We start from the raw sequence: 20,508 nt of genomic DNA on the forward strand, positions 1-20,508 counted from the left end.
TGAACCCAGCTCACTGCATCCTAGTACCTTTACTGTTCAGTGAATCCATCCCACTGCATCCTACTACCTGTTGTGTTGAGTGAACCCACCTCACTGCATCCTAGTACCTTTACTGTTCAGTGAACCCAGCTCACTGCATCCTACTACCTGTTGTGTTGCGTGAACCCAGCTCACTGCATCATACTACCTGTTGTGTTGAGTGAACCCCCCTCACTGCATCCAAGTTCCTTTACTGTTCAGTGAACCCAGCTCACTGCATATACCTAGCATCCCCCTGAGATGGACAAAATGGACAAACCAGGTAGAGGAAGAGGTAGAGGCAGACCCAGAGGAAGGCCACCAGACACCGGCAGGTCTGTGCGAGGTGGTGTTGCTGTGATTTCATGCGGACCTGGCCCAAAATACAGTGCTCAGAAGAAGGCACGTGCCATCACTTCCCAAAATCGTGAGGAGGTGATTGAGTATTTAACACAGAACACCTCATCTCCCGCAGCCACCAGCACTACAACAAGCACCACATCCGCTGCATTTGACACTTCGCAGGAGTTATTTGGTGGTGGTGGTGAAATCACCGATTCACACTACTGCAACAACAAGAAGAAGGCGCAGGTACACCACCTCCTACGTCTGAGTTCTCTTGCTGGGGAATTTGCATACATTCGTTATGCAAATCCCCTACCTGCCTTCTTTGATGACTGGCACTATAAGAGCTTTATGTTTCCCAGAAGGCTTTGCTGGTCATTTCCTTTCCATGGTCTGTTCCTGATGGACACTGCTGGAGTGTCAGCCATTGCTATCTAGTATAGTTAATTCCTGGGGGTTGCTTTAGGCTCCCCTTCTAGCCCAGTCAGGTTGTATTATCTGTATTGCTGTTCTGTCTTGTCTTGCCTGTTGCCATTGTCCTGTCCTGGTTCTGATCTCTGTTCTTGGAGTATAGCTGGTGCAGCGGTTGCTACCAGCTATCTCTTCTGTTCTGTCTCCTGGGATCGCGCTAGCTACTTTTCGCTAGCGCTGGGGATCCTTCTGTTCTGTCTTCTGGGATCGCGCTAGCTACTTTTCGCTAGTGCTGGGGATCCTTCTGTTCTGCTACTCTGTACCTGGATCGTGCTAGCCACTTTTCGCTAGTGCTGTGGAACCTATCTCTCGCTTGTCCCTGTTTTCGTGTGTCTGTCTTGTCTGCTATGCTTGCTGGAGGCTCGGTGAGGTAACCGTTAAGCAAGCGCTCGCGTCCTCTGTTTCATGTTTGTCTGTCGATGGTTAGTTAGGCGTGCTTGTCTCTATTGTGCTTATCACGTGGAGACCGCGCATAACCGCGTGCACTGTTGCGAATGAGTGCGGTGTTCGCGGTTAGCTAGCGTTTGTTATTTTCCGTATCTCCTTATTGTATTATTTGCTGTGCCTTTGCTACCCTCGTATTCTATTCTGATCTGCCTTGTGTCACGTCTGGCGATCGCACCTCTCACGATCACGTTCCTATTTCATATCTGCTGTTGTGTGTGCGCGGTCGCGGGGTGGCGACTGGATTGGCGCACACACATACAACCTGTCCCTTTGCTCAATCTCATTCGCAATCGCCTCTCTTGCGATTGCGTTCTGCGCTTCGTACAATTCCTGTCTGGCACTTGTGGAGGTACAGAGGATTGGTTCCTCTGCACTCCCCAGCGCCATCTGCCGACAGGAATTTCCCTCTACAGGTGCGTAGCACCTTTTGCTGGGTGCCTGCAAATATACGCTTGTGGAGGATTTCCGCCGTGTCAGCGCACGCGTTGTGCGCTGATCACGGAGAAAGTTCCACAATCGTTACAGAATGACCAGCCCAACCCAAAACCCCAGTGTAGACGGAATTTCCGATTTGTACGATTTTGTCGAATATGGCTCTTGTACCTTTAAGAGATTTAAAAAACTTGACCCTGAATCAGCAGACGAATTTTTGTCTGAGTGTACGAAACTGTTAGCGAACCCTGAATTCCAATGCACCCCAGTGTCTACCTGGGCCCCCCAAATGGTCTACATTCTGTTGGGGGGCGAAATGTCAATGTGGGGTTATGATGTGTTAGATCATACCACCCTGAGTCAAAGACCCCTGGAATTCTTGGCCTTTTTAATTCACAATTGGCTGAGATTACCTCAATTACCATACCCCCTTAATGAGTTGTTGTCAGCAGCTCAATCAGCTGTTCCATCTACTCTTTCATCCATAAAGCAGCCATCCAAAGCCTCTCAGTCTAAACGTAAAAGATCTAGGAAGGCTTCCCAGCGGAAAGATCCGTTGCCCATGGCAACCACAGATAGAGAGGTTATTTCTGTCAAGTCTGAAATGGGCAAAACCATGCAGTATGATAATGATGTTTATAATGCATCTGCTGATCAGTTCCCAGGTTTTTTGCCCCAATCCAAAGCTTATGTGGATCCTGCTATAGGTAGGATCGCACACTATATTAACAACAATAACAATAATATTTATATAGCGCTTTTCTCCCTGGGGACTCAAAGCGCTGTAATTAAAGCAGTTAAAAAATCTGTACTCGTTCCTGATACCCACCCATATGGAGATTATTTAGATACTGGGTTGTTCGAACCGCCATTTGCCTCATGGGAAATCGGGGCCTTGGTGGAGAAATGGATTGGAAAGCCTTTTGCGATTTTTACATCGCAAAAAGCGCGGATGTCCTGAACGATTGTCTTGACTCTGTGTGCCTTTTGATTGATTCTGATGAATGTGACGAGTGTGTTGTGGATCTGGTGATGTATGTGTGGCAGATCATTTTGGATGAATTACACACACACCAATTAATTGATCCCAATAAAGAGGTAAAAGATTCCCATTCTGTTCCTGCTCCAGTTCCATCTGTAGACTGTGCGCACTATGATTGTTCATCCTTTGTTAAGTGTGCATGGGAGCCCCCGTTTGAGAAATGGGAGATCGAGCTCCTGGTCTATGAATTGGAATGTGATTGGAGATCGTTTTGCAATCATTACCGTTCTAAAAACGAAGCAGTTTTGTATGCGTGCATTGAGTCTGCGTGCACTTTAATCAAGACTGGTGAATGTATCTCTGACTTTGTGACTCCGCTGTTTGACGTGTGGAGAATGATTTTGGATGAACTACATGCGCTTCAATCTGCTAAAAACACATTGTCAGCGAACGATTGTTCCAATACTCTGGATTTAAAGAAAGTGAGTTTTGAATGCATTCCCTTTCCCAAAGCAACTGAGTGTTTGAAGTCTGAGTGCAAGTCGTTCAGAGCAGTTGCTTGTGTGGAAGTTGAACCAGTGCGGTCTGATGTCTCCACCGCACGTATGGCTGCATAAGGTCTGTGTGGTCCTGTGTCTAAGGAAGACAGATTTTTTCCCTCAGGTTCTCTAAGATCGTCCGTTGGTGAGCCTGCCATGGGGAAAATTCCTAAGTTATGCAACTTTATTTTTGATGTGTCTAATAAAGTTTCTCCTGTTGTTGTCGCCACTTCTTTTGCAAATGAATCTATGTCTTATTCTCTTCGCACCTGTGCAGGCCTGTTGCCTGATGACAGTTGCTCCACTGTTTCTGTCCTAGATGCCTTGCAGTCTGCTCCGCATATCGCGGAGGTTTGCGATATGGAAGCGTCAGTTTCGCAACCTAAAGCGATCTTGGATCCGCAAATTTTGCGTTCTGACTCCTCGGATTCGACATTGTTAGCCGAATCTAAGAGTGAGACAGCGCTTCGGTTTTGCGAATTTGATGCTGAAGCTTCTTTGCCTTGTCCAGAGAAGCTTTCTCTGAACCTGCCCTGTACCATGAATGAAGGCATGATGTCCACTTGCATTGACATTTGCGAGTAGGGTTGCCAGGTGTCCGGTTTTACACCGGACAGTCCGGTTTTTGTGCGCTGTGTCCGGTGCAAAAAGGCATGCTAAACCGGACAATTAAGTTGTCCGGTTTAGAGCCCCCCCCCGCAGCGCAGGAGGAGAACAGCGCAGCAGAGAGAGAGCTGGGAGCAGCGGTGGAGAAGGGGGGCAATCTCCCCCCCCCCTCCCTCACCTTAGGGTGCTCTCTCTCCCCCGCTGTCTCCTCCAATATGATGTGCAGGCTGGCGGGTGGCTGCGGGCGGAACTTACCTCTGTGTCACTCCAGCGCCGGAAGTTCGGGTCCCGCAGCCGCTGAGATTCGACTCAAAAAAGATCCGGATCAAAGATCCGAATCATTCATGAGCCGGACAACACTAATCAGTCTGAATAGTGTTGTCCGGCTCATGAATGATTCGAATCTTTGATCCGGATCTTTTTTGAGTCGAATCTCAGCGGCTGCGGGACCCGAACTTCCGGCGCCTGCGACACAGAGGTAAGTTTCGCCCACAGCCACCCGCCAGCCTGCACATCATATTGGAGGAGACAGCGGGGGAGAGAGAGCACCCTAAGGTGAGGGAAGGGGGGGGAGATTGCCCACCTTCTCCACCGCTGCTCCCAGCTCTCTCTCTGCTGCACTGTTCTCCTCCTGCGGGGGGGGGGGGGGGGCACCTGGCTACCTAACCTATTCTGGGCACATATAGCCCCTGGCTATCTATTCCGGGCACATATACCCCCTGGCTACCTATTCTGGGCACATATAGCCCCTGGCTACCTATTCTGGGCACATATACCCCCTGGCTACCTATTCTGGGCACATATACCCCCTGGCTACCTATTCCGGGCACATATAGCCCCTGGCTACCTATTCCGGGCACATATAGCCCCTGGCTACCTATTCTGGGCACATATAGCCCCTGGCTACCTATTCTGGGCACATATAGCCCCTGGCTACCTATTCTGGGCACATATAGCCCCTGGCTACCTATTCTGGGCACATATAGCCCCTGGCTACCTATTCTGGGCACATATAGCTCCTGGCTACCTATTCTGGGCACATATACCCCCTGGCTACCTATTCTGGGCACATATACCCCCTGGCTACATATACTGGGACATATATACCCCTGCCTACGTATACTGGGACATTTACACCCCTGCCTACATATACTGGGACATATATACCCCCTGGCTACATATACTGGGCACATATATCCCTGGCTACATATACTGGGAACACTGGCTGTTTGTCATTATGTGCATTTAGTGGTGAAAAGCTGTCTCTTTTATGCATTTACTGGTGAAAAGCTGTCTCTTATTATGTGCATTTACTGGTGAAAAGCTGTGTCTTATTATGTGCATTTACTGGTGAAAAGCTGTCTGTTGTGCATTTACTGGGGAAAAGCTGTCTCTTATTATGTGCATTTACTGGTGAAAAGGTGTCTCTTATAATGTGCATTTACTGGTGAAAAGCTGTCTCTTATGTGCAGTTACTGGTGAAAAACTGTCTCTTATGTGCACTGGACCAGTACTACTGGTGAGGACAGTTAGTGACATGGCTATGTACTCTGTAATGTGCTGCAGAAGATGTCAGTGCGATATAAATACTATAATTTTTTTTAAAAAAAGCCCATTGCTTAGCCCCACTCTACATAAAAGTGCGCTTCTGACTCTGCCCCTAACTCCACCCCTAACTCCACCCCCTGTCCGGTTTTCTCCATCAGCCGACCTGGCAACCCTATTTGCGAGTCTGATTCTGAAGAAAGTATTGACTCTCCACCCAGTACTCTGGATGAGTCAATATTGCCTTGTAATATCTCCTGCCCTGCCCCTAGAGGCTCGTCTAGGTATTGCTGCTATTTTTACCTGTCTTTCTGCAGTTTTGGAGTTGCAAGCTAGTTTGACTACTACGCAGAGTTCTGGGTGCAGCGAGATTAAAGTTAGGGAGTCAGTGTGTGGTCCAGTGAATATTCCTGTACGTTCCACTCATGATGATGAAATTCAGTCTCAGTTTATGGTGGAACCTTCCCTGGGACATCTGCCCTGTTCTCAAAGTAAAGTTCCAGTTTTGCCCTGTAACATGGATAGTACAGAATCCTTCTTAGACAACTTGAAAAATGATGTTCCTGAGGTCTTGCTTGATGATCTGAAGGTCTCCGAGTTCCTCCCAAAGGGTGCAGAACTTGTAGGAGATGTCTCCTGCCCCCAGGTCCTTCTGAGGTGTTGCCCACTTCAGTAGGCATTGCTGCCTTGCTGACTACTTTTGCAGCTCTTGTGGAGCTTCATTCATGTGTAGTCAATGATGATATTACAGTTACAGAAAATTCTGAATTTGAGTCCGAGTCTTCTTTTGAAAGACCAGTACCTGTGACCTTTACTCGTGATGATTTTCTGCCCGGTACTGGTTTTGGTCTTGTCGTGTCGGACTCTGAGGTTGGCAGTTCCCCGACATGTCCTGAGGTTTCTCCTGTACTAGTGTACCCCGATGTGCTCTGTGACCCAGAAAGCCCAAGTGTGCCTCGGTTACCAGCGTACTCAGATGCTTCCTCAGTGGAGACATGTTCTGATATAGCCTGCCTGCTTGCATGCCCAGAAGTGGTCCCTGAAAGTCCTGATCTTGATGGGTGTCCTGCTAATTTTGAGTCTGGAATGATCATAGGTTCCATAGGGGTTCTTGGTGGTTCTCCATGTGAGCCTGGTGAGCGTTCTGGCTTCTTGGGATCTCTGCGGAGCTTCAAGGCGTTCTGGGAGATTCCGGGAAAGGTTTTGCTTGGTGCCCTGAATACGATCAGCAATGGCTTTGGTGTTGTAAGGGACACTTCGAACAGGTATTGCGGCAGGTTTGGTATTCTTGGACGCTCCTTGGAAGGTGGTGGGTATTGTCTGGAGGGTGTCGATGGCTTCTTCTCTGGTGTCCACAGTCCTGATGGGTGTTACGCTGAGACTTGTAGTGCTGATGGGCATGTTTCGGTGGCTTCTGCTTCCGATGAGGTCGGTTTCGGATGGACTGACTCTGGAATTGGGCCTTGTCGGGCTGTCCCGACCTTCATGAGTCTTCAGTTAGAGTTTTGTGATGATACCAGTTTTGAGGGATGTCTGGAATCCATCCCTAGAGGGGGGGGGGGGGGTACTGTGATGATCCGCTCAGCTGGCTGCACAGACAGACAGCTGTTTGTCCATTCCTCTAGTCTGTGGGCTGCAGGTCTCTGGAACAGAGACCTGTCTTTCCGTTGCAAGTTTCTGGTCTGTTCTCTTGCTGGGGAATTTGCATACATTCGTTATGCAAATCCCCTACCTGCCTTCTTTGATGACTGGCACTATAAGAGCTTTATGTTTCCCAGAAGGCTTTGCTGGTCATTTCTTTTCCATGGTCTGTTCCTGATGGACACTGCTGGAGTGTCAGCCATTGCTATCTAGTATAGTTAATTCCTGGGGGTTGCTTTAGGCTCCCCTTCTAGCCCAGTCAGGTTGTATTATCTGTATTGCCTGTTCTGTCTTGTCTTGCCTGTTGACATTGTCCTGTCCCAAAGGTGGTCGACAGGAAATGGTTCTGATCTCTGTTCTTGGAGTATAGCTGGTGCAGCGGTTGCTACCAGCTATCTCTTCTGTTCTGTCTTCTGGGATCGCGCTAGCTACTTTTCGCTAGTGCTGGGGATCCTTCTGTTCTGCTACTCTGTACCTGGATCGCGCTAGCCACTTTTCGCTAGTGCTGTGGATCCTATCTCTCGCTTGTCCCAGTTTTCGTGTGTCTGTCTTGTCTGCTACGCTTGCTGGAGGCTCGGAGAGGTAACCGTTAAGCAAGCGCTCGCGTCCTCTGTTTCATGTTTGTCTGTCGATGGTTAGTTAGGCGTGCTTGTCTCTATTGTGCTTATCACGTGGAGACCGCGCATAACCGCGTGCACTGTTGCGAATGAGTGCGGTGTTCGCGGTTAGCTAGCGTTTGTTATTTTCCGTATCTCCTTATTGTATTATTTGCTGTGCCTTTGCTACCCTCGTATTCTATTCTGATCTGCCTTGTGTCACGTCTGGCGATCGCACCTCTCACGATCGCATTCCTATTTCATATCTGCTGTTGTGTGTGCGCGGTCGCGGGGTGGCGACTGGATTGGCGCACACACATACAACCTGTCCCTTTGCTCAATCTCATTCGCAATTGCCTCTCTTGCGATTGCGTTCTGCGCTTCGTACAATTCCTGTCTGGCACTTGTGGAGGTACAGAGGATTGGTTCCTCTGCACTCCCCAGCGCCATCTGCCGACAGGAATTTCCCTCTACAGGTGCGTAGCACCTTTTGCTGGGTGCCTGCAAATATACGCTTGTGGAGGATTTCCGCCGTGTTAGCGCACGCGTTGTGCGCTGATCACGGAGAAAGTTCCACAATCGTTACAGAAACAGCTGGGGGCAGTGTCCGGCGCCATGTATCGCCAGCTATGGCCAGCCAGCCAACATGCCCTTCAACGTCAGCTGCTGATGCCACCGTAGCGCCATCAGCCCAGGGGGGCTCAGCGGTTTGGAAATTTTTTCACGTGTGTGTCTCAGATCGGAGCAAAGCCATCTGTTGTCTCTGCCAGCAAAAATTGAGCCGTGGAAAGGCCAACTCTCACGTAGGGACAAGTGCCTTACGAAGGCACCTGAAGAGAAGGCACAAACAGCTATGGCAAGAACACCTGAGGAAAAGCAGCACCCCTCAAAAGACAAGCCACCCTCCTTCTCCTCTTCCTCCTTCAGGTGCATCGTCTTTATCCACTTTCTCCCTTGCACCTTCACAGCCACCCTCCTCCACACCGCCTCTTCCCTTCAGCGGTTCCTTCTCCTCTGCCCACAGCAGTACCCAGCTGTCCGTGAAGGAAGTATTTGAGCGGAAGAAGCAAATGTCTGCCAGTCACCCTCTTGCCCGGCGTCTGACAGCTGGCGTGGCGGAACTATTAGCTCGCCAGCTATTACCATACAAGCTGGTGGAGTCGGAGGCTTTCCGTAAGTTTGTGGCCATTGGTACACCGCAGTGGAAGATACCAGGCCGCAATTATTTTTCACAAAAGGCCATACCCAAACTCTACCGTGCAGTTGAGAGGCAAGTGGTGTCATCTCTGGCACACAGCGTTGGGTCAAGGGTCCACCTGACCACGGATGCCTGGTCTGCCAAGCACGGGCAGGGCCACTACATTACATACACAGCCCAGGCCACTACATTACATACACAGCCCATTGGGTCAACCTGGTGACCGATGGCAGCAAGCAGGGAGTACGTGGCTGCGCAGAGGACCGACTTGTCACACCTCCACGGCTTGCAGGCAGGCCTCCAGCCACCTCCTCTCCACTTGCTATCACCGCTTCGCTGTCGTCATCCTCCTCCTCCTCCTCCTTGGCTGGTGCCGCCATCTCCTCTCCAGCTACACAGCCCCAGCACCCCAGGGCCTATGCTGCATGCCAGGTACGACGGTGTCACGCAGTGTTAGACATGTCTTGCCTGAAAGCGGAGAGTCACACTGGAGCAGCTCTCCTGGCTGCTCTTAACAAACAGGTGGAGCAGTGACTGACCCCGCACAAGCTTGAGATCGGCAACGTGGTGTGTGACAACGGCAGCAATCTCATTGCTGCGTTGAATTTGGGAAAGCTGACACACATACCCTGCATGGCACATGTGCTTAATCTGGTCGTGCAAAGATTTGTGTCCAAGTACCCAGGCTTAGAGGACGTCCTGAAGCAGGCCAGGAAGTTGTGTGGGCATTTCAGGTGCTCTTACAAGGCCATGGCACGCTTTGCGGAGATTCAGCGTAGAATCAACTTGCCGGTGAGACGCCTGATTTGCGATAGCCCGACTCGCTGGAATTCCACCCTGCTGATGTTCTCTCGCCTGCTAGACCAGGAAAAAGCCGTCACCCAGCACCTGTATAATTACAGTACAAGGACACAATCTGGGAGGATGGGGATGTTCTGGCCCAACAACTGGACACTGATGCGAAATGCATGCAGGGTCATGGAGCCCTTTGAGGAGGTGACCAAACTGGTGAGTCGCGATGAGGGCACCATCAGCGACTTGATCCCCTACGCCTACTTCCTGGAGCATGCCGTGGGTAGAGTGGTGGATACAGCTGTGGAGGAGCGTGAACAAGAAGAGTTAGAGCAGCAGAAGTCGTGGGAGCCATTTACACACGAACCCAATGTTTCCACAACACCGGCGGCAGCACAGAGGGGGGAGGAGGAGGAAGAAGAGGAGTCGTGTGGGGAAGGAGAGGAGTCAGACTCTGATGATGGTGATGATGAGGAAGGTGTTTCTGTGGAGGAGGAAGAGGCGGCGGAAGGAGAACAACCGCGGCAGCCATCACAGGGGGCTTCTGCTGCTCCACGTTCCCGTGGTATTGTTCGTGGCTGGGGGGAGGAAGAGGAGTTGCGTCCCGTCACTGAGGAAGAGCAAGAGGAGATGGAGAGTACGTCTGCATCCAGCTTTGTGCAGATGTCCTCTTTCATGTTGTCCAGCCTGTTGAGGGACCCCCGTATCAAAAAACTCAAGACGAATGACCTGTACTGGGTGGCCATGCTACTAGACCCTCGGTCGAGGCACAAAGTGGCGGACCTCTTACCAACTCAACAAAAGGCGGAAAGGATGCAGCACTTGCAGAACAAGCTGTAGATGATGCTTTACAATGCATTTAAGGGTGATGTGGCTGCACAACGCAATCAAGGTACCACTGGCAGTAACCCTCCTCCTCCCAAGTCCACGCAGGCAAGGACAGGACGCTCCAGCGAACTCAGGGTGATGTCGGACATGCGGACGTTCTTTAGTCCAACTCCTCGCCATAATCCTTCCGGATCCACCCTCCACCAACGCCTGGACCGGCAGGTAGCGGACTACCTGGACTACATTGAGTGTGGATGTAGACTCTGCGAAAAGCGACGATGAACCCTTGGACTACTAGTTGCGCAGGCTTGACCTGTGGCCAGTGCTGTCCCAATTTGCCATACAACTTTTCTCTTGCCCTGCCGCAAGCGTCCTGTCAGAAAGGACCTTCAGTGCAGCTGGAGGCATAGTTACTGAGAAGAGAAGTCGCCTAAGTCACGACAGTGTTCAGTACCTGACCTTTATCAAAATGAATGAGGAATGGATCACGAAAGGCTAATGCACGACCGAAGACTAAGTCAGTCCCCACACACAGCATCTCTGCCTGCAGGCCGCTTGACTGCCTTCTCCGCCACCACCAACAGGGTCCAGGACTCTAGGCGGATTCCTGAATTTTTAAGGCCGCTGCTAGCAGCGGCCTCTACACTAATTTTTCTGGTGCATGTACATGTGCCCATCCCCCTTTGTGATCATTACCTTGCCACGGTGAAGGGGCTTGCGCATCACAATGAAGCAATGACCGCCGGCTATTTGAGTGTCTTGGGTGACGGTGGCACACAAAAGATAATAAGGTCGTTGCTTCATTGTGGTCAGACCAAATTTGATCAGCTGGACAGTCACTGTTCTGTCATTCAGCTACATCAGCCGGGCGAGCATATGGGCTGAAAAGCCACCATCACCTGCACTCTCGTCATGGTGCGCACCAGTCCAGCACGGCCGTCACTACACAAACGGCTGTTTGCAGTCACTGCATACCTTTCACTGCATCTGTGACTGCACATTATACCTGGCAGTCAGTGCATAACTTGCACTTGAATGGATACACTTTTAAACAATTTAAAAATACAACCATCTAAACTTTCAAACAATTTAAAAATACAACCATCTAAAGTTTCAAACAATTTAAAAATACAACCATCTATCATTTTCAAACAATTTTAAAAAAGGGCAAAAAAACTTGCCCTCCAAAAAACATTCTTGGCAAATGCTTTCGACTTGGTTTGTCTTCCGCTGGGTCAAGGGTCCATCTGACCACAGATGCCTGGTCTGCAAAGCACGGTCAGGGCAGCTACAGCATGGGTCTCAGCAGGCTTCCACTTCGGGCCGGAATCTAACCTTCATTCCCCGCGGTGACAATGGCAGACTTGCCCTCCATAACTGATTCCCGTTAAAAGGATTTAAAGTTGATTCATTACAATTAGGGCCTCAAAGTCCTGTATTGCATGCCTGCCTGCTGCCCTCCTTGGATGTGCAGTGGTAGCCGTTTCTCAGGCTCCACACCGTATTCCATCCCTCATTCCCCGGCCATTACCCGGGGTCACTCACAAATGGCAGACTTGCCCGCCTCCATATGATTCTCGTGAAAGGAATGTGGTGTCATCTTTGCCCGCCATAACGGATTCCCGTTAAAGGATTTAAAGTTGATTCATGACAATTAGGGCCGCAAAAGGTCCTCCTGAGTCCTGTATTGTTATTTTTGGTCACTACCTCAGGGCGGGCGTGCATGCCTGCCTGCCTGCTGCCCTCCTTGCTTGGATGTGCAGTGGTAGCCGTTGCTCAGGCTCCACACCGGATTCAAACCCCTCATTCCCTAGCCATTACCTGGGGTCACAAATGGCAGACTTGCCCGCCTCCATATGATTCTCGTGAAAGGAATGTGGTGTCATCTTTGCCCGCCATAACGGATTCCCGTTAAAGGATTTAAAGTTGATTCGTGACAATTAGGGCCGCAAAAGGTCCTCCTGAGTCCTGTATTGTTATTTTTGGTCACTACCTCAGGGCGGGCGTGCATGCCTGCCTGCCTGCTGCCCTCCTTGCCTGGATGTGCAGTGGTAGCCGTTGCTCAGGCTCCACACCGGATTCAAACCCCTCATTCCCCGGCCATTACCCGGGGTCACAAATGGCAGACTTGCCCGCCTCCATATGATTCTCGTGAAAGGAATGTGGTGTCATCTTTGCCCGCCATAACTGGTTCTCGTTAAAGGATTTAAAGTACATTCATTTCAAATACACAGCAGGGCCTCGAAAGTCCTTCTCCTGTATTGTTATTTTTGGTCACTACCTCGGGGTGGGCGGGCATGCATGCCTCCCTGCTGCCCTCCTTGGATGTGTAGTGGTAGCCGTTGCTCAGGCTCCACACCGGATTCAAACCCCTCATTCCCCGGCCATTACCTGGGGTCACAAATGGCAGACTTGCCCTCCTCCATATGATTCTCGTGAAAGGAATGTGGTGTCATCTTTGCCCGCCATAACAGATTCCCGTTAAAGGATTTAAAGTTGATTCATGACAATTAGGGCCGCAAAAGGTCCTCCTGAGTCCTGTATTGTTATTTTTGGTCACTACCTCAGGGCGGGCGTGCATGCCTGCCTGCCTGCTGCCCTCCTTGCCTGGATGTGCAGTGGTAGCCGTTGCTCAGGCTCCACACCGGATTCAAACCCCTTATTCCCCGGCCATTACCCGGGGTCACAAATGGCAGACTTGCCCGCCTCCATATGATTCTCGTGAAAGGAATGTGGTGTCATCTTTGCCCGCCATAACTGGTTCTTGTTAAAGGATTTAAAGTACATTCATTTCAAATACACAGCAGGGCCTCGAAAGTCCTCCTCCTGTATTGTTATTTTTGGTCACTACCTCGGGGCGGGCGGGCATGCATGCCTGCCTGCTGCCCTCCTTGGATGTGTAGTGGTAGCCGTTGCTCAGGCTCCACACCGGATTCAAACCCCTCATTCCCCGGCCATTACCCGGGGTCACAATGGCAGACTTGCCCGCCTCCATATAATTCTCGTGAAAGGAATGTGGTGTCATCTTTGCCCGCCATAACTGGTTCTCGTTAAAGGATTTCAAGTACATTCATTTCAAATACACAGCAGGGCCTCGAAAGTCCTCCTCCTGTATTGTTATTTTTGGTCACTACCTCGGGGCGGGCGGGCATGCATGCCTGCCTACTGCCTTCCTTGGATGTGTAGTGGTAGCCGTTGCTCAGGCTCCACACCGGATTCAAACCCCTCATTCCCCGGCCATTACCCGGGGTCACAATGGCAGACTTGCCCGCCTCCACAGGATTCTCATTGTAGCGGTACTGAACAAGTACACAGCAAGTAGAAAATGTAATTTAAAAACAAAACGTAAGCTTTTTAACAATGCCATGGAAAGTTGAGAAGGAAGTCACACATTACCTGACATCACTGAGTGAGGAAGAGCAATCTCGCCATGTTGCGCAGTAGTCCAGCATGGCCGTCACTACACAAACAGCTGTTTGCGGTGCGTTACACAGTGAGTTTGGTGTGTCAGTGTGAAGCAGTACTCTAATTACACTCCCTGATTGATGTATACACATGCAAGATGTTTTAAAGCACGTTAGGCCTGCAATTTAGCATTCAATGTGATTTCTGCCCTTAAAACGCTGCTTTGCGTCACATCCAAAATTTTTCCCCGGGACTTTTGGCATGTATACCACTCCGCCATGCCCCCCTCCAGGTGTTAGAGCCCTTGAAACATCTTTTCTATCACTTTTGTGGCCAGCATAATTTTTTCTATTTTTCAAAGTTCGCCTCCCCATTGAAGTCTTTAGTGGTTCGCAAACTTTTCCGCGAACCGAACCTTCCGCGGAAGTTCGCGAACCCGGTTCGCGAACTGAAAATCGGTGGTTCGCGACATCTCTGCTCATTACAATGAATTGATCTATATCTTGTTTTTTCCACCACCAATTAGGCTTTTTTGGGTGATACATTGTGCTAAGAATTAATTTATTCTAAATCGATTTTAACAGGATTATTAAAGAGACTCTGTAACAAATTTTTCAGCCTTAGTTCTTCTATCCTATAAGTTCCTATGCCTGTTCTAATCTGCTCTGGCTTACTGCAGTCTTTCCTAACTGCACTGTCTCTGTAATAAATCAATGTATCTTTCCTCTGTCCTGTTTGTCGGGCTAAGGCTTAATTGTGTGGAATGTGCAGGGCTGCTTGTGATTGGTAGAAGCGATACACACCCTCTGCAGGCCCCCTGCACACTCTGAATGACTCACACACTATGCTTAGCTGAGCCTATTAGAAGCTGGTTAGTTTGTTTGTAAACACTGCCTAAAACTGTTAATTACAAGCCAGGATTGCAGCAGAGAGTGGCAGAAACAGCACAGAGGGGCACAGGAGAAAATAATGAATAGAATGGTATGCTTTTTATTGTAAGAATATTAGAGTACAGATTCTCTTTAACCACTTGCCGACCGCACGCTTATACCGTGCGTCGGCAAAGTGGCAGCTGCAGGACCAGCGACGCAGTACTGCGTCGCCAGCTGCAGGCTGATTAATCAGGAAGCAGCCGCTCGCGCGAGCGGCTGCTTCCTGTCAAATCACGGCGGGGGGCTCCGTGAATAGCCTGCGGGCCGCCGATGGCGGCTCGCAGGCTAAATGTAAACACAAGCGGAAATAATCCGCTTTGTTTACATTGTACGGCGCTGCTGCGCAGCAGCGCCGTAAGGCAGATCGGCGATCCCGGGCCAATCAGCGGCCGGGGATCGCCGCCATGTGACAGGGGACGTCCTGTCACTGGCTGCACAGGACGGATAGCGTCCTGTGCAGCCCGGATCTCCGGGGAAGGGAGGTAGGAGAGGGAGGGGGAGAATGTCGCCGCGGAGGGGGGCTTTGAGGTGCCCCCCCCGCAACATGCCTGCACGCAGACGCGATCAGACCCCCCCTGCACATCATCCCTATAGGGGGGAAAAAAGGGGGGCGATCTGATCGCTCTGCGTGCACCCTGATCTGTGCTGGGGGCTGCAGAGCCCACCCAGCACAGATCACATAATACAGCGCTGGTCCTTAAGGGGGGGTTAAGGGTGGGTCCTCAAGTGGTTAAGAAAGAAACGGAAAAAATCATTAATTCTCAGTTTTTGGCCATTATAGTTTGAAATTAATACATGCTACCGTAATTAAAATGTATTTTAATTTGCCCATTGTCCCGCTTATTACACCATTTAAATTATGTCCCTATCACAATGTATGGTGCGAATATTTTATTTGGAAATAAAGGTGCATTTTTTCAATTTGCGTCCATCACTATTTACAAGACCATATTTTTAAAAACTATATTAATATACTCCTTTGACATGCTTATTTAAAAAGTTCAGACCATTAGGTAACTATTTATGTTGTTTTTTTGTTTTGTTTTTTTAAATTGTAATTTTTTATTTTTTTTTTATGAAAAATTTTATTTGGGTTATTTGTGGTGTGTGAGGTTAACAGTTAATTTTAAATGTAAAATAATGTATTTGTTTGATTAAAAAAATAGATGTGGGTGTAGTTTTACTATTTGGCCACAAGTTGGCAACAGACAAAAAGTCCTGGAAGCGTGATCATATGCTTCCAGGAAGCATTTGGAGGACAGGAAACTTTTTGTAACTCAGAAAAACTGCAGCCTCTGATAAGAGGCTGTCGGTTTTTCTGCAGGGGGCTTTGATCAATGAAAGGGATCTATAATCCCATTCATTGATCGCTGGGCTAACGGCCAGCGGCAGGAGCGCGCGGGCCCAGGGGAGTGCGTGCAGCTTATTTGGACAAGAATTTTCGTCCAGATAAGTTTAAGTGGTTAAAGGACATCCGAGGTGAAAATAAACTGATGATAAAAACAATTGTATGTATCCTCAGTCTCCCAAAAATGACTTTTTTATATACCCCACAGTTTTATTTTATATTCAAATCTAGTTTTAAGTTTTTACTGTTTCATTGTCTCTGCTCAAAGACACCTTCATTGAAGTACAGGTAGTCCTCGGGTTACGAATGCCCATTTTACGAATGCCCCACTGATACGAAAGGCCCGCAGCACAGTACAGTATCCGGGTCAGAGGGCGCGGATCTGTATAATGATACGGAGGTGTTTTGCAGAGGCAGAGGGTGACGCCAGGACATGGAAGGTGTGCGGTATGTAGCTGCTCACCTCCCCACACACACATGGCGTTTTTAGATCAATGTAAAAGTACTTAAAAACATTTAAATCACCGCAATCCGGCGGTTGCGGTGACACTGTCTCGACTTAAGGACGGATTCAGGTTAAGAACGAGCCTACAGTCCCTATCTCGTTCGTTAACCGACGACTACCTGTATGTCACAGTTCAAATTTATGAAATATTGACCCTTTTTATCCTGCTCTCAGAAGCCATTTACTGACAGAATAAATGTTTTATGGCTGTAATTACTTATCACTGAGGGTTATGCTATAGCCTGACCCAGTCCGACCCGGTCAGAAACTGTCACTTGCATACCTGATGTTTATCTTTTTCAGGCAGAGAAAGAAAGAAAGGAACACAGCCTAGTTATTTGTGTGCTTGGCACAATGCATATACATGTCTATCTCATCATGTCACTTGTCACCTCAAAGGTTGTCCTTTAAAGTGAACCTAAAGCCTATAAAAAAAAAACGAGATGAACTCACCTGGGGCTTCCCTCAGCCCCCTGCAGACGATCGGTGCCCTCGCAGCTCCGCTCCGATGCCTCTGCACCCGCCGGCGACGACTTCCGGTTTCGCCGTCACCGGCCGACAGGCATGGGAACGCGAGTGATTGTTCGCGTTCCCAGCCTGTATATCGCCCCCTATGCTGCTATTGCGACCTCCTGGCCGCAATAGCAGCATAGGGGGCGATATACAGGCTGGGAACGCGAACAATCACTCGCGTTCCCATGCCTGTCGGCCGGTGACGGCCAAACCGGAAGTGTTCGCCGGCGGGTCCAGAGGCATCGGAGCGGAGCTGCGAGGGCACCGATCGGCTGCAGGGGGCTGAGGGAAGCCCCAGGTGAGTTTATCTCTTTTTTTTTTTTGACTTTAGGTTCACTTTAAGAGCTAAAAGTTTTATGAGTTGTGATTAGTTTTCAGTGGAGCCTCTGCTGCTGTCTGATTGCACTGGCTGCACAGATAGGTTTATTAACCCTTGCAGATAAAAGACAAGTGAACACAGGCAGGATATAAGTAGCTCTAAACTCTACAGGTGAAACTCGAAAAATGTGAATATCTTGCAAAAGTTCATTTATTTCAGTTAATCAACTTAAAAGGTCAAACTAATCTTTGAAATAGACACATTACATGCAAAGTGAGATATTTCAAGCCTTTACTTGTTATAATTTTGATGATTTTGGCTTATGAGAATCCCAAAATCAAAATTTCAAACCATTAGAATATTGTGAAAATGTTCAATATTCTAGGCTCAAAGTGTCGGACTCTAATCAGCTAATGAATCCAAAACACCTGCAAAGGGATCCTATTTCATAGATTGGTTTCACCTTTTAAAGCGAACCTGTGACAAAAGAAGTCTCAGGTTCAATACTGGCCTGGGGCTTCCTTAAGTTCCCTTGAGGATGCTCGGTCCCTCGCCCTCTTCCCAGGTCGCTCCTGTCCCCCGCTGGGCGGTGCTCTGGCTGAGCCACTCTTCATCATTCATGTGTAGCCCCATAGCTCTCCCATAGCCTGGAGTGTTCTGCTACTTAGTGCGTATGCATAGGCTGTTCTTGGCCACAGACACACATTCAAAAACGTGCATCGCCAGGCCACACCTGCGAAGTATTCACCAGCCCTTCCGACTAGAAAGTAACTTCAGAGGGTCACTACACCATAATGGAGGGTGGAGGGGAACAGGCGGAGCGGTGGGCATGAGGAGAGCCTCTTACACATGCCAGCTTCCCCCATTTTTGCAATTTGATTATGGACTAAAGTGCCCTTTAAAGATATAACTTTCTGTTTTTTAAGCAAAGGTTAACTTCCCAACTTTCTTACATGTACAATTCTATCTTCTGTCTTAGAGAAACAGTGCTTGCATAGAGGCAAAGGGGGCCTATAGTCCTTCCCCCTCCCCCCTAGTCCTCCCCTTCATTTGAGTTTGTCCTCCCTGGGGCACCTGCAAAGATTTGTCAGCATAGAAACTCACCTGTCCCGGTGCGATGCCCCGTCTGTGCTCCCCATCTTCATGCTCACTGGCTGCCTCTTCACAGTGACCTGTTGCATGTTATTATGCAGTGACATGTGCTGGTCCCTGATAAGAGGCGGTCAGTGAGCATGAAGACAGGAAGAATGGAAGGAGCAGAATGCCGGTGTGTCTGATTACGCTGCCTGTGGATTTGCGCTGCCCCGCATGCGCAGTAGGAGACTGCGTGGCCACATTTCCTATAGAATGATGCTGCTGGAGGTAAAATACTATTTTTTATATCTCCGCTCCCACACCTCTTACACCCCCCAAATTTTCAGGGTAGGTAGGGGACCCCCCCGAACTACCTCTATACCAAATTGCAGCCCCCGAGACCCGCTGGTTCCCGAGATAGATTTCTCTAATCTATCTCCTGAACCAGCGGGTCTCGGGGGCTGCAATTTGGCATAAAGATGGTTCGGGGGGTCCGCTCCCTACCCTCAAAATTTGGGAAGTGTAAGAGGTGTGGGAGCGGAGATATTTCGTATTTTATCTCCAGCAGCATCATTAACTTCACACTGAGCAAGCGGTGCGCTGTGCTTCATCACAGCAGCACCATGACCCTCTGCGGGTTCCCAACGAACCCATACAGGGTTAAATGTGGGAGTAGGCGTGGTTGGTGGAGGAGCATGGTTTGAGCTGATTGGGCAGCGGGGGGGAGGGCGCCAGGAAGCTTAGGGGGAGGGCAGAGGCTAACGGCAGTTAGCCTCCAGCGTAGCAGCGAGAGGAACGTCTGTTCACCTCTGCTGCTCTTAGATAGGCCCCAGGAGACAGGATGGCAGACCGGGAGACTCAGCACCTGGCCAGAGTCCTCAGCGAGGAAGCTGCCAGGAGAGGAGAGGGATGGCTGCAGCAGCTGCTTGCAGCTGTCCCGGCGGCCGGAGGTTCAGGGGACCCAGGGCAGGCACAGGAGGGGCGGCCTAGGCGAACGAGGAGACCCACGGACAGGCTCTCTGCCTCTCCCCCAACAGCCAGAGCACGGATGGCCGGTGCGGAGGAGACATCCGGCCAGGCCGGCCCAAGCAACGGTGGGGTAAGTGTTGCCCCGGGGGGGAGGGGAGGTGCCGGGTCTCTCCCAGGGTCTGCGGCAGGAGGAAAGGGGGGGTCACAAAAAGCGGCAGCTAAGAAGAAGGGGGGGGGGTAAGAAGGGGGGAGGCAAGGGAGCAGCAAAAAAGGGGGGCCCGATGCAGGTCACGGCAGCGACCAGGCCGCGGGAGGACGTGGCTGGGAGCGTGCAGGCCTTGCTAGATCAGGCCAGAGCCAGCAGCACAGCAGCAGGTGGGGGGCAAGAAGAGAGGGGGGGGGGAGCCCCCAGCACGCAGTAGCAGAGCAGCAGTGTAGGGGATCGGGGCCTAGGTTCCCCTGGAGGACTGATTCCCACACCCCCCTCTGGGGGCTGGCAAATGGCGTCCGCGCCGCTGGCTGGCAGTGGCGGAGCTGGGTGGGTGGGGGGGGGGGAGGGTTGCAGCACCCACAGGGAGACATGGTGGGGATGAGACAGGGCGCGGGCACAGCGGCGGGGGGCCCGATGTTTTCGGGTCCCGCACAGCAGTGGCCAGCAGGGGGGGGGGGCGGTGGGTTCGGGGCAGGATGGCAGGTAGGCCCGGCAGCTGGAGCATGGGGTCCTTCACATGATACTCGGGCCCATGTCTTTCCTTTGCAGGCGAACACGGTCGGAGCGGGAACAGAAGGAGCTTCTACCTCTTCTATACCCCCGTCTGGGCCATGGCATCGAGGAGATCCAGAGGCGGCCAACGCGCTGGGAAGTCGACCTCCGGATGGCGGACGTGATACCCCCGCGCATCCTTCAGGTGAGACACTGACAAATGTACCACAAGCTGTTAATTTGTCTGGGCTGGGGACGAGTGGGGCTTCTTTAAGGGGTTTCATAGAGAGGGTGCGGGCA

The 20,508-nt window shown here is 50.4% G+C and overlaps 2 protein-coding genes across 3 annotated transcripts in view; one reads left to right on the forward strand and one right to left on the reverse strand.

The window, feature by feature from the left end:
- Window positions 1-4,265, reverse strand: part of LOC137536829 (zinc finger protein 436-like) — a gene marked incomplete at its 5' end in the record, with an annotated part of 35,131 nt that extends 30,866 nt beyond the window's left edge. Inside the window, one exon of the mRNA XM_068259021.1 lies at window positions 4,218-4,265. Within this exon, the coding sequence (XP_068115122.1) occupies window positions 4,218-4,265 (48 nt within the window). The remainder of the gene's footprint in view (window positions 1-4,217) is intronic.
- Window positions 4,266-20,326: 16,061 nt separating this feature from the next.
- LOC137534533 (uncharacterized) overlaps window positions 20,327-20,508 on the forward strand; it is a 104,363-nt gene continuing 104,181 nt past the window's right edge. For both annotated transcript variants that reach the window (XM_068256073.1, XM_068256071.1), the window contains exon 1: window positions 20,327-20,413. The gene's annotated coding sequence lies outside the window, so the exon portion shown is untranslated. The remainder of the gene's footprint in view (window positions 20,414-20,508) is intronic.

Source organism: Hyperolius riggenbachi, chromosome 10 (assembly GCF_040937935.1).
Source record: "Hyperolius riggenbachi isolate aHypRig1 chromosome 10, aHypRig1.pri, whole genome shotgun sequence".
Classification (NCBI taxonomy): domain Eukaryota; kingdom Metazoa; phylum Chordata; class Amphibia; order Anura; family Hyperoliidae; genus Hyperolius; species Hyperolius riggenbachi.